The sequence below is a fragment of the Telopea speciosissima genome, chromosome 7 (assembly GCF_018873765.1).
Source record: "Telopea speciosissima isolate NSW1024214 ecotype Mountain lineage chromosome 7, Tspe_v1, whole genome shotgun sequence".
Lineage (NCBI taxonomy): Eukaryota > Viridiplantae > Streptophyta > Magnoliopsida > Proteales > Proteaceae > Telopea > Telopea speciosissima.
This window is the reverse complement of record NC_057922.1, coordinates 39084851-39099383: the sequence shown is the minus strand read 5'-3', so window position 1 is coordinate 39099383 and position 14533 is coordinate 39084851. Positions and strand designations below refer to the sequence as shown.

The 14533-nt window shown below is 36.3% G+C and overlaps 1 protein-coding gene across 1 annotated transcript; it reads left to right on the top strand.

The window, feature by feature from the left end:
* Positions 1-10960: 10960 nt before the first annotated feature.
* Positions 10961-12294, top strand: LOC122668539 (protein FAR1-RELATED SEQUENCE 1-like). Its single transcript, XM_043865090.1, has 2 exons — positions 10961-11765; positions 12272-12294. Exons 1-2 carry the CDS (start codon positions 10961-10963, stop codon positions 12292-12294), a joined length of 828 nt encoding a protein of 275 aa, XP_043721025.1.
* Positions 12295-14533: the final 2239 nt, after the last annotated feature.

The following is a 14533-nucleotide window of genomic DNA, read 5'->3' as shown; positions in this document are numbered from 1 at the left end:
GTTTTTGAATTAATCACTATGTTTTTAGGAAGAAGCTTATATAGCACGTGGGTTTGACATCTCAGAGTCTAATCCAACAGTAGAAAATTTAATCATATTCTATTCGGTTGTGGATGGTTTCTGAGCTCCTGTGATCTGAACATTTCAGATTTGTTTGCCTTTTGTTAAACATTTATCTGAGCTCTAATAAAGTATTTCCTAATTATTTTCTAAAATAGGATATGATTACATTTTTGTTGTTGTTAATTTACCCTACATTTGCAATTAGATTCTGAGCCCTACTCTAATTAGGATTCCCTTGAAATGTCCGGTTCCAATTGGTTTTTCAATAAAATCAAGTAATCCTACAACAAGACTACACAAAATTGCTTGGTTTGGTTGAACCTGTTCATTGGTTGATCAGTCCAGTCAAATTCTTAAAGCTACATGGAACCAACAGTCAAGAATCAAACAACCATGCCAACAACCGTATCAAAGGAGATTATGCCATAAGAAATGAGCCTCTAATGCAGTGAGTGCATTTTATGGTCAAGAATAGGAGGGGAATTTAGTCTCACATAGGTTGGGTACGTAGTGTAAGAAAGTCTATTTGAGCTATAGTGGTACTCATGTCACACTTGTAGGGAGACAAACCATTTTCAGTACGTCAATGAAGAACAGGGTTAGATTGTTTTTGTTTTAACTCGAACAATTTCTTTGTCAATATGATTTTGGAATCTCTGGGTGCAACCTTCTAATCATTTGTGCCTCCGAACTCGTGGTTTGGATCTATGTTCATGGAGGTTTTCATATGGCAGTCTACTAGTCTCAGAATGTGAATTCATCCATAAACACAACCTTCCAGGATTCCTTGTGTTTACTACAGGATCTTTCTATTACAATAATCTGAAAATTTCTAGTTACTCATGCAAACAGAGTCGGGTTAAAAAATTCTTAGTTGTGTATTTCTACATAACTGCAGATAAATGTTTAACAAGATGTCCATAGCATGTACAGAGTATAGAATAGCAAATGACCACCAGAAGTTAAATTTAAAAATGCATAAAATTGTGCCTGTAGTTCATATTTCATTTTTATGTCAGCATAGATGCAACCTCCTGAAAGGACTCACAAACCAAAGAAACCACAGAAATATCTAGTCTAAGAAGCCTATGAATTCCTAGAAGAACTTGGGTTTTCTCTTTTGCTTCCATGAACATACATTTACATCAGTTCCAATAACACAGGGAGAGAGCTTACTTGTCGTAGTATTGTTTAAACCAAACATATTTGCATGTAACACTTTGCTCCACAAGAAGCAGGAATAATGCTTGTAAATGGCTCAAGAGTCTTCCATCTAGTGAAGCTCTAATGGGTCTATGATAAGAAAGAGAAACCTCCTAGTACCTTATAACAAAAGAATGTTCATTTAAGGTTTTATGGTTGCAAAGAGAAGTACAGAATGGAAGAAAGAGGGAGAGAGGGAGGGGACGATTCTGATAGTGATGGTTTTAAGGTATGAAAGGCCTTTTCAAGGTTTGGATTTTAACAATACTTTCGAGCATGAAATTATTTTTCAAGGTATATATGAAGATGCTATTAAATAAAGAATAAACTAATTGATTTGAAACATTAGAGCAAGACAAAATATCAAATTTCAAATTACTGACTCCAACAGAGGAGCCTCATGAATTGGGTGCTCCCCTTTTCTTTTTTGTTTTTAAACTCCAAAGAGGAAAGGTTGTTAAGATGAATGAGTAGCAAGATCATGAAAGAGATTCAAAAACAAATCCTACTGAGGAATTAAGTTTAGCACTCATTCAAATTTTAATCTGATCATGTTCAATGAAGGCTAGTGGCTGCAACTCTGGAATGGAGCACAATGGTGAAGATCTGAGCTTTAAAATAGAATGGCAGACAAAGATGTCAATGAGGTATTCAGAATTGATTAGAGAGCTTACACTGTAGTACAGAATATGGCTTTGTATGGGAATGGACTGGCCTTGAGAACTCCTAATGTCTCTAAATCTGGATATGCCCTTTCTCAAAAACTACTTAATGGTCTATGATTTATTGGTGGTAGACGGTGGTTGTGGAAAAATGAGGCTTGATTAAATTGAAGTGTTATCATTGCTTGTGGGAAGTGTTATACATGGTGGAATATAAAGCTGAGATGCACACTTTATTGCTTTTCCACATGGCTAATCTCAAGGGGACCTTATGGGATGGACAGGCCTGCTTTTGCATTTCAGGGGTAAAATCCATCTATTTTTTTTTTTTCTTCTTCTTTCAATTGTGGTAAAGTCCTTCCTATACGCTTACTTTGAGGAATGAGCACTTATATTTAATAGGTTTTTTAAGATGAAAAACACCTACTCTATTTAAGGTTGTGTGCAATGTTTCCATTTCAGGATTTTGTTGAGCATTTTTTTTCTGGGTTTAAAGCCTTGAAGATCGTTACAAGGTATGGCTCTCTCGATCTCACTCACTCTAAGAATAGCTTTTAATCCGATGCTGAAATAGGAAAATACCTGTATTATGCTGGTGTAGGAACTCCACCCATAAAGATCTTCTTCATCAAAAATCCTTAAGAGTTAATGGCTCCCTTTGGTATGGTCCTCTTGATTTCAACCTAAATATTTCAAACAAAAAATACCTACCTGTTTCCCATTGATAATTTCAGTGTTTTGACTGACTTTATCTACCACAAAAGAACCTGCATAAGTCACAAATCCAAACCCATATCCTTGTCATTTATCTCTTTCAATTATCGATGTATTTAGAGAAGGTTAGCAACATAAATATTTTGTACATGCCCTGCAATGCTTGTTTCATTTTGGATTTGCAGACAAGTGAGTAGAAGTATATGAAACTTATTGGATATTTCACTAAGAGACAGAGTTGCTAGCTATCTCTTCTCTCGAGTTTCTTCTGCTCACTCCAAAAATTTAACCATGTTATTGATGATTTACAAACTATCCTATCACCATTAAGTTCAAATATTAGGTAAAAGCATCTAAAATTCAAAATACAGTACTTTGAAAGTTGAATTCACTCACTGCCTGATTTAGTTTATACATCAAAATAAGGCACTAGATTGTAGATTTTTAGAGGAAATTTGAATTGGAAAAAGTGATTCTCTTGAAATAGCAATTACATCTTATACAAAAAAAAATTACACTGGCCTCCACCTTTCGAATACAAATATATTTTTAGGTTAGCATAAAAGATAAGCCCCCACCAGAGAGGGGTTATGCAATGCTCAAGTAACTACTTGAACATGAACAGAAATCTTGGGGTGTTCAGGGCTTAGGGTTGTTGTTAGCTATTATCACATTACATTGATTGTATTCTTCCATCTCCTTTTTGTAAGCCTCCATTGCTTCTGTTGCTTTAACATTCCAAAGCTGTTTATCCAGTTCATTGAGCTCCTGTATTACACAATCCACATTATCAATGAAAAATGCAGAATGTAAAGCATGGAAAGAAACCATATCCAATCACATCTATCCTGACTATACCTTCCATTTTATCAAATCGAGTATTAAGAGTGGAGTAGCCGATGCCTGGTCTTTCCAGCAGGTTCCTTCCTCATTTCTTTCTTTGTGGCCACAAAATAAGAACACCTCATTTTGTTGAAGAGTTTCTAGAACACAGATTTTGCAATTGAATAAATTTTTAAGAGGTGTAAAAGTTGAATGGAGTGCACTGAAATCTCCCAAGAGCAAGATTAGCAGAAAGGAGTTTAGACAATTCAGTCATAGAAGTCGCTCTAAATGTTATTATTGAATGTAACCACCAAACAAGACTGGCCTTGACTCAAGTACTCCTCCCCTTCAAACCCAATGGTGGCCCTAAGCTACTCTCCAAGGGCAACCCGTGACTAGAAATTCTATCCATAGATTGTACTCGACCCTTTGCCCCAAGACAGAGATTCAATCTTCTAAACAATGTACATGGGCTTAATGTAGATAGTTGCCTTTGCAAGAGGAAAATTATTCCTTTTTATTCCTCCCCTCTATTCTCTATTTCTTCTTTAGAAAAAGAATTAAGATCTATATATCAAAAAATTCATTATAGTCATTACATCCTCCCTTCAGTGTATATATCAGTTTAATCCGAAGAATGGTGAATTCAAAACGTGTTAGGGCCAAACCTTTAGTATTGCTGCTCCAATTTGATCAATCTCTAAAAATCGGAGACCCGCACCAATTTACACAGTATTTGAATCAGGTTCAATGATTGATCGCAGTCCCAAATGTATCATCGTCTATGAATAAAATTCAGCATGGTCCTGCACACCCAATATGAATTTCAGTTCATTAGGTACAAGGATAAGATGGAAAGAATCGCATGCTTTGTGACACAAGAGTGTGAGGCATTTAAGTTGACATTCACCTACACTTTCCAGCAGGTTCCTTCCTCATTTCTTTCTTGTGGCCACAAAATAAGAACACCTCATTTTGTTGAAGAGTTTCTAGAACACGATTTTAAGTGGATAGAAAACCAAACCACACCTGATGACTTTAAAGGGTTAGGTGCCATTCCACAATCCCTTGCTTTCATGGCAAATCCACCAACTACATACACAAGCCATAAAACTGTCCTCGTTATTTTCCTTTCTTTTTTCTTTTCTTTTCTTTCTTTCTATAGCTATGCCTGAGACCACATGGACCTCAACCAAGCACCTTCACCCCCCACACACACACATACAACACAGTCCCATACACACACCCAACCACACACACATATCCACAAACACCTGGACAGCAAATAAACACAAATACAAGCACCATCATCATTTACCTCTTCTTCTTTTTCGTTTTTTCTTTTCTTTTCTTTTTCTTTAGTCTTCTCTTTTACTTGGTAATGGCTGGGGCCACAAAGCACCCCAACCACCACCGAATCACAACACACATGGAGAGGAAAGAGGAAGTCGACCTCCACCCTGCCGCAATAGGGCAGCAGCTCCCGCCTCCATCTCTTCGCAACACTTCTTATATTTTGTCTCCTTCAACTTCTTCTTCCCATTCTACTCTTCTTCTTTCATTTTCTTCTTTACTTTTTCTCTTCCCTTTGATAGCTATGGTTGAGACCACATGGATCTGAACCAAGCACACTCGTAGCCACATGGCCAGCAACCCATGCAATAACAACATTATAAAGAAATACACACAAACCATACCTACTCCTTGCTGCCCCTACACATACTCACACACTCACTCACCCCCACCCCTTAGGCACATCTTCTAATCCTTTCCACAAACCAGGGCCAGTTCATGGGGGTGGGAGGAGAAGGGAACAATTGTTAGGGACTTGGGTAGAACTCATCCTTAAAAGCTCTACCTAGTCAATCTCAGAACAGAGGAAATAGACACCAAAGAAGAAGAGGGACTGTGGGGGTGAGGGGAGGAGGGAGGGGGGAGAGTAAAAATCAATTCTATACAAGGATCCTTACTTCTACAATAAGGGACTAGAGGTTCAGACACCAAAAAATTGTATGTTAAATTACCTGTCCTCAACTAGACCTACTTAATGATTTTCAACTATTTAGATAGATAGGAAGAAATTTGAAGACTGATCAAAGGGAAGGTTGGGTTATCTTTTGGTCTTTTTTTTTTCTTTTTTCTTTTTCTTTCTCTCTCTCTCTTTAGGGACTTGGAAGATTTACGGGTAATGTATATGGAGTTGTTGGATTATTCTACATCTTTTTGAGCTTTGATAAGAAGATGAGATAAGTTTGTACTTGGAAGTTGTTATTGTGTATGTAAGTGTGTCACTGTGCCTCCTCATGACTACAGGCAATTAATCCAAGAAGCAACCTACATGCCCCTGTTCTCAAATCCCTAAACTCCTCCTTCATTGCCTATGTTTATTCCCATCCTCATTGGAATATACAATTGCTTTGATGTTACAGGATCCTCATAGTATTTCAATACCATATTATTGCTATGTGGACAAATTGCTAATTAATTTGCTATTTGATTCAGTAGTGCAGTGTGTCATAGTTTTTTAGATTTGTGGGAAATTTGGATCTGTAGCGCATCTCTTGAGTGATTGCCTATTTGGTTCACATGCATCTGTTGTTGGAAATCTCTGTTAGCTTAGTTGCAGAATCAGGGAAAGGCTCCTTATGTTCCAATTCCTGGTATTTCTTAAAGAGAGATTCTTTTAGAGGACATAAAATTCCAAACACTTCTCTATTCCACTGCTTAAAGTACATCATAACTACTCCATTTAGCTGAACAATCAAATTTTGGTTACCAAGACCTTACCATTTAGAAACTAGAAACTCATGAAATTGAGGATTAAACCAAGTTGCCTGAAAATGAACTTCTTTTTCAAAGCCCAAAGAAGGAGAGATCAAGAGCTGCTTCCCTCCACAAGGAGATCCAAGTTGGATTACTAAAACCCCCATCCAAGAGCATCCTTGATGAGATTTGGGGGATTTTGTCTATTTGCAAAGTAGAATAGGACACTAACAAAGGCGATTCAGTGTGTGCTCGGTATTGGGCAGCAAGGGGTGTGTGCTCGATTTAGGGCGGCAAGGGGGGTGTGCTCAGTTGTAGGGCAGCAAGGGGGGGTATGCTCAGGTATTGGGCAGCAGGGGGTGTATGCTCAGGTATTGGGCAGGAAGGGGGGTGTGTGTGCTCAGGTGTAGGGCAGCAAGGGGGGTGTGTGTGCAGGTGTAGGACAGCAAGGGGGGTGTGTGCTCAAGTATTGGCCAGCAAGGGGTGTGTGTGTGCTCAGGTGTAGGGCAGCAAGGGGGGATGTGTGTTCAGGTCAAATTGGGCAGCAAGGGGTGTGTGTGCTCAGGTATTGGGCAACAAAGGGGGGGTGTGTGCTCAGTTATAGGGCTTAGTAGCACTCCCTTTTCTTGGGGTCCTACCTGTTCTCTTATCTTCCCAACAGGGAATTGATCAGCTTAGAAAATCTGATATACTACTTTTATTAAGAGGGTTCCTCACCCTTCTTGAAATCCATGAATGAGTTCTTTAACAGTTTTAAGCAATTGGCATTAATAGTGTATGGATTTGGCATTATATAACTGATTATCAAATGAAAGAGGAAGAACGAAAGAGATTAGTATGAAAATTTTGAATTTTTCTTTGATGATTAAACATATGGCCCTTTTCTGAGCTCCACTCCTTGGATGGAGGATGCAAGCTTGCAATGACACTATCTGAAAGTGAAAAGAAGACAACCATGCTCCCCTTCTCCCCCATTAGTTTCTTTTTATGGGATCCAAGTGGGGGAATGTGAGTTTGAAAGCTTTCAATTGGGGTATAAATCCATGCACTAAATCCGTTTGAGAAAGTGAAATTGAGTATTAGTATCTTTGTAGGCCTACTTTTGTTTTTATTCAACATTTCATATTCTCCTCAGAGCCTTAGTACCCACTGAGTTAGCTTGAGACAGTTAATTAGATTTGAATGGGATGCAATAGCTATCTCAAGAAATTGTTGAGTCTTCCTTGGTAAGTAGGTTTTGAATCTCACTCCTTGGAGTCTTCCTTGGTAAGTAGGTTTTCGCACTTGTACGTATGTTTGTTTCCTTTCTCTGTTGGAATATATATCATGATTCCTTTTTTTCATTTTTCCGGTTATGTTGTTTGAACTTTATGGAATTGATGTCGGAAATACAACCTATATTTACTTAAATGTGGTGTTAGTGATTAAAAATGGTAGTTTAGTTTGGTTTGGCATTATCAATGAAATTAAAGTGTCAAGATGATGACTTGGAAAGTTGGATATGGTTTGCCACTTCTTAGTGTGAAGATGATGACTTGTCAAGATGATCTCTTTTTGTTTCTTTTAGTCCTTCAAAGGATTTTTACTTATGTGTAATTTGTTCATCTATGTTTCCTTCAGGTCCAATGAAGTTAGAAGCTAGAAAGTTCCAACTATGAAATTCGAAAGGATGAAAATTGGAAGGAGGACTAGATTATGATGTTCTTGATCTGCAATGTGGACAGCAACGATGATGAAGTACTTTATTGGAAGGAGTACTAGATTATGATGTTCCTTTGCCTAGAAACTTTTTCTCTCGGGTTTTTTTGTTGGTGTCAAGATGATTGAAAGTGAATTTTAAAGGAATACTAGCCTTTTGAGTTTTTGTGTTAATGGAAAGCAATGAATTAATGCAATGTTTATATGGATTTTGTAGTTAATAGTTTTTCTTTTATGGAATGAATATTATATATAGATGTAATTGCAGGTGAAAATATCCTTTTCTGAATTATAAATGAAAAAAACAAAAAAATAATTTTTGCCGACGGTAAACTTATTACCGTCGCTAAAGATTTCTTTTTACCGACAGTTATTTAATTCTCCGTCGTATAAATTAGATTTTCTCTGACGGTATACAAAAGGCCGTCATCTAATATTTACATTTTTAGTGACGATTAAAACCGTCTCTAAAAATACATTTTCCACGACGCTTTATGTTTTCGTCGCTAAATATATATTTATGGCAACGAAAGCATAAATGTCGCCATAAATATATTTTTAGCGACGAAAACATAAAGCGTCGTGGAAAATGTATTTTTAGCGACGGTAATATAAAACGTCACTAAAAATGATTTTGCTAGACGGTAGCAGTTTTACCGTCGCGATTTTCCCCGACGCCAGTTTAGCCGACGGACTGGCGACGGTTAAATTTACCGTTGCTTATATTTTTAGCGACAGATATCTATTTTTGGCGACAATTTATTACCGTCGCGAAAAATCATATTTCTTGTAGTGAGTTACTAAGATTCTTCTCTTCTGCTGAATGTAGGAGTGATGCCAAACCATCTAAACTTGCCGTGTTCTATCTTTATTTTCTATATCTAACAGAATGTAGTTGATCTATTTTCCACACAGAGAATCCAAGTCTGAGAAGCCTTGAAAACTACCCTGAATTAGTGTAAAGTTGAATACTTTCTGCTGTAAGTGATCATTGTAAAAGTTACGATAAGAATAGTGAAAGTATTTTGTTCTTGGCAGGGAATGATAATGGTTTTCTTACTTGCCCACCTCCTCCAAAAAAAACAAACCTGTTTCTGTGACCATCATCTGTAACATGGTACTTTCAAAGACTTGCTAACAAGAGCAATCATAAAGCATCAAAGAGCTGTTGCTAGTGTTCAGTTGTCAAACAATGAAGCTAATTAGGAAATACGTATGGAGGTTGGGATTAAGCTAAATCATAGACTAGTCCCAACATACAAGCAGGAAGTACTTGTGTTGTAAGAAGTACTCAGAGGTTGATGGATTGCCTATGTAGCAGTTTTTTGATAGTTCAGAGAGATTCAGATCACAAAAAGACAAAGCGATGAATTTAGTAGAGGAGGAGCAAGAAGAAGGAAATCTTCCAGCATCTTTGCCCTCTCATAAGTGATGACAAATTTATTTTAAATTGGTCCAATGACCCCAATGAAATATTATAAATTTTCCTTTAGAAAAAATCTTCAAAATGAGTAGAGTCTGGCTGGAGTTAAAGTTAGCATGATTTTGGAAATTGGGCTTGGATTTGGTTATGGGATAGTTTGAAGATTGAGTGTTGGAGATCTAGAATAGGCTATAGACATGCTTGTAACCTTGTCATGGTTCAACATTAAGATTGACAAAAAATACTATTGTTTCTTGTTTCATTACATCTATGGCTTTTATATTCTTATTCTTAGTTGTATTGTCTATTTCTTAGGTTTCATGTGTGTTTATGAATCTCTAATTTTGAGAATTATCATTGTTGTTTTTATATACTTTGCTACTCTTTAGGTGGGTTATGGATAATCCATTAGATACACCGGATAAGCCTTTCATTGGCATGCAATTTGATCATGATAATGAAGCATATGAGTTCTATAACAGTTACGGAAGAAGATTGGGTTTTAGTATCAGAAAAGACTATATAAATAAGAGCAAGAATGATAAAAATGTGACAACTTCGATGAGATTTGTTTGTAGTAAACAAGGTATTCGGCCAAAGGACAAGTGTGTTGATGATGCAAGTAACTCTTGAGCAGAGACGAGAACTAATTGTGCTGCTCATATGGGAATAATTCTTTTGAAAACTGGAAAATACGAATGCCAAGATTTTGTTGAGGAGCATAATCATGAGTTTCATTTAGCATCTACCACCCACATGATGCGGTCACAACGGATCATTTCAGATGTACATGCCTCTGAAATTTAGTTGGCTGATAATTCTGGAATTAAACCTAAGCCTTTTTTTGAGTTCATGGGCAACCAGGCAGGTGGGAGACAGAGCCTTGGTTATACCCGAGCCGATCATTACAATTATCTCCGTACTAAACGTCAGCGTGATTAAAAGTATGGTGAACCGGGGAGTTTGTTACGATATTTTGTGAAACAAACCAAGCTCAATCCCTCTTTTACTTACAACTTGCAGTTGGATACAGAAGAGCAGATAACTAATATCTTTTGGGCCGATCCGAGAATGGTAATAGATTATGCGTTTTTTGGTGATGTTGTGACGTTTGATACAACCTTTTGTATAAACAATGAGAATAGGCTTTTTGGTATTTTTTGTGGATTTAATCATCACAGAGGAGTTGTTATATTTGGGGCAGCTCTTTTATATGATGAGACGGTTGAATCATTCAAATGGTTGTTTGAGACTTTCTTGGAAAGTCATGGAAAAAAGAAGCCTATAACAAATTTTATAGATCAAGATGTTGCAATGGCAAATGCAATTTCAAAAGTGTTTCTTGCAACATGTCATGGTCTGTGTACTTGGCATTTGATGCAGCATGGGATTAAGCATCTAGGTAACTTAATGAAGGACGGGTCAAACTTCCTATCAGTTCTGAAAAAATGCATATATATATCAATATGATGAGGAAGAACAATTTGAGAATGCATGGGAACAACTAAGGTTCGACTATCAGGTTAAAAATGGTTCATGGTTGGATCGTATTTATGGGCTTAAACATAAGTAGACCAGATGTTATATGAAGAATACATTTACAGGAGGTATGCGGAGTACACAGCTAAGTGAAAGCATAAATGCAGACTTGAAGGATTATACAAAGTGCACTTTAGATATTGTACAATTTTTTAAGCATTTTGTGCGGGTAGTGAATGATAAGCGTGCTAATGAATTGAAGGCTGAGTTTGATTCAAGAAATAAGCTGCCAAAGAACGCATATAAGCACACACCCATAATGGTACAGGCATCAAAAGTATACACTCCTTTGATATTCGGCTTATTTCATGATGAATATGAATCATTTGGTATGTGCTACATAAAAGAGAAAGATGAAAGTAATACCATCCAAAAGTATGTTGTTGGTGTTTTTAGTTCAGCTGGGGTGGGATATAAAGTTGAATGTAATCCATCTGAGTATATACTTGAATGTAACTGCAAGAAATTTGAGTCATTTGGCATCCTATATTGTCATGTTATGAAGATTATGGAAAGATTAGATATCAAGGTTATTCCTGAAGCATACATTTTGAATAGATGGACACATGGGGCAAGAAAAATGGTAGTGGAAGATATCAGTGGAAAAGAAGTTGAGGAAGATGTTAATTTGGATTTTACACAACGGTATAGGATTCTTTGTCCTAAACTAGTAAAGATTGCTACACAAGCATCCAATTCAACTGAGGGATATGCATTGGTGAACAATGTTGCTAGTGATTTGTGTAAACAATTAGAAAATCTTTCTCGGCAAGCCCCAAACTTAAATGAAGAAGAATCAACGGAGGATTTAAATCTATATATAGTGAAAGGGCTTAAAAAGAAAGAGAGGAAGAAGAAGCCGGGCTCCAATCCAAGTAAAAGAATTAAAAGTTGTATAGAAAAACCAAAAAAGAGAAAGAAATAAAAAAAAATAGTTGCATCTCAGGTACTTTCTATTCATTGTTTGATTTAATAAAGTTAAATTATGCGATTCAGTTTTTGTGGTTAACTAAGCGACATTTTATGCATAGGCACAGAGTTCATTTGATTATTCTATGGACTGTATAAATTCCTCTCAAGTCTCTATTTCTCAGGTGTTGCTTTGATAATTTAATTATATACTCATTGTAGGATAATTCCTTGTCAATTTTTTGTTAATATTTTTTTGCTTCATGTGTAGGCGAATGTTGATCTATTTGCCTCCCAGTCTTCCATACCTTCAGAAAAATAAGCTTCATCAATGAACTTATTTCCTGATCTGAATGTTTAGTTGACATAAGATAGGTAGATTTAATTTCTCTCCTCCAATTAAATGCATTGTCTCTTAGGGTTGTTTAGATATCTAAGAAAAATGCTGATTGTAATCATTTGTTTGTGGCAGGCTTGCAGTTATGGAATGGTTAAAGATTGTTGAAATGATAGCTAGGAATAGGAAAGAAGGAAAGAAGGAGAGACTGTTGTGTTTTGAAGCTTTTTAACTTAGCTACCCCATATCATTATTTTTTTTCTTGCTTCTGGAGGAGAATTGTGGTTTTATTTTTCATCCTCTCATTTTTCGTTGTAAGTACTTGGTGGAGCTTTGAAGTTACTGTGAATGAAGCCAGTGGTGAAACCTTGAAACATTTTAACTTACCTAGTCTCTTAAATCTCAGTTATTATTCTCAGGACTTATTTTATCCAGCTACATAAACCAATTGCCAATATATATCACTTTTTGTACCATGCTTCCACAATTTTGGTTGGTGCTTGGTGGTGTAAATTCATTTTCTCTGCTGGCACAGTAGATTCAATTCATTTTCTCTGATGGCACTATGATCTATAAACCAATATTGTTTCCCTTCTTGATGGAGTCTTACAGAAAAATCAATGGGTCTAAGTGGTTATATGTTACTTCAACCAAGCAAAACGTATAGCAATAGGTCACAGCCAAGTAGGGAATACATTCCATTAAATTTAAGTACATACATATAGTCAAAAATCCATATCCATCTTCAATTTAAGGAAGATGAATACCTATAATTATTTTGCATTATACGTACCTGATTATGGAAGAGGGAACAATAAAAATAAAAATAAAAAATTGCTTTTGAGATGCTATCCTTCCACTCAACAATCTAATTAAAAAAAATTTGAAATGATAAAGATGAAGTAATTAACTTGATATACTGATTAGAAGAGAAAATTAGAAGAACAATAAGAGAGAGTAAGAGCTCCTAAACTTTAATAATATGTGCATCAGACTAACTTGATTATGGGAAGAGGGAACAATAAAACCTAAAAGAAAATTGGTCCTAAGATTTTGTCCTTCCTTTCAACACTCTAATAAAAAAAAAACACAAGCAATTTCACAATGGCTTGGGTGTTCATTGCCTATCAACTAACTTGTATTACTCATTTAGTTCCTCTTGAAACAGAACCATGTAACTATGATGTTGAGGCTTTCAACCTTGCTTACAAGGGATAAACAAAAAAGATTTTCTATTTAATTGATAATATTCAAAGCCAATACGCTAATTGAAGATTTATGAATACAAACAAATATATCTGATTCAATGGCACACAATTGTAGGGTTGAATGATCTTCCCAAAACGAATCCAGTGATACAAATTCTAGTGTGTTGTTGGCATTATAGAAACAACTCTTTGTGCATTTGAATTTACATAATAATAAATCTGGCCTCATTGACTAGGAGGAACACATTCAAGCTCAATCTCTAACACTCCACGCTCGACGTGCTACAACTTGATTGTGATGTCTTACTTTACCCTTCCACATACTAGGCTGATAATGTTGTCCTTTACCAAGCCATTGTTTTTGTTAGCTATACATTTTTCGCGCTCAATGTACTCAAGGATGGTGGAATTCTCATGAACTTTGGAAGCACTGACCAAGGGTTGGATGTCAATCTCAGCCTCTCCCATGCAATCATCTGGTGTGAATGTATCCTTGTCATAAACTGCAAACAAAGTAAGCAATGAAAATCAACAAGGATGTGGAAAGGAAAGCATATCCACATGAATTTTATTGGACATACACTTTGAAAATCAACTAGGATGTGGAAAGTTAAGTTTCCCTTTCACTGGAAAAACAATGTTACAACTGGTTACTATTGGATGAAGAGGGCCAAACTCCACAATCATAAGATCAAATTGGCAAGTAATACCATACACTTCTCCATTGTAAAAAATAATGTCTTTAAACCTAGAATGGGAATTTTGAACCCAGTCATATGTACCCACCCTCCTGCCAATGTGTAAGTTTCTCATTCAAATGGAGAATTTGTGTAACTGAGCCAAGAAAAGGTTAAGACTTCCAATTATACAGAATTTTAAGATAAACAAGTTTGGTGAAGTAGCAGCAGCAGCTAGCAAGAAATACTCGAGGCTTCAACAACTAGTTCATTGGGTAACAAAAATTTAATAAAAGAAATTCAACCTAAAAGTTCAAATTCTAAATACCAGCAACCACTGGCTGCAACCCAACTGATGATCCAATTAAAAAATTCCTTAAAAGAGATTACAAATGGGGTTTTGTATCGGATTTCGAATCGTTTTCGATCCCGAAAGGGCTTACGGAGGAGACAATTTGACTGATTTCTTCAAGAAAGGATGAACCAGATTGGATGCTTCAATATAGGTTGGA

Excerpts from the sequence above, each read along its gene's own strand:
- LOC122668539 (XM_043865090.1), top strand. The coding sequence starts at position 10,961 with ATGCGGAGTACACAGCTAAGTGAAAGCATAAATGCAGACTTGAAGGAT. Across the intron at positions 11,766-12,271 it reads GAAGCCGGGCTCCAATCCAA|GCTTGCAGTTATGGAATGGT; the intron begins GTAAAAGAATTA and ends TGTTTGTGGCAG.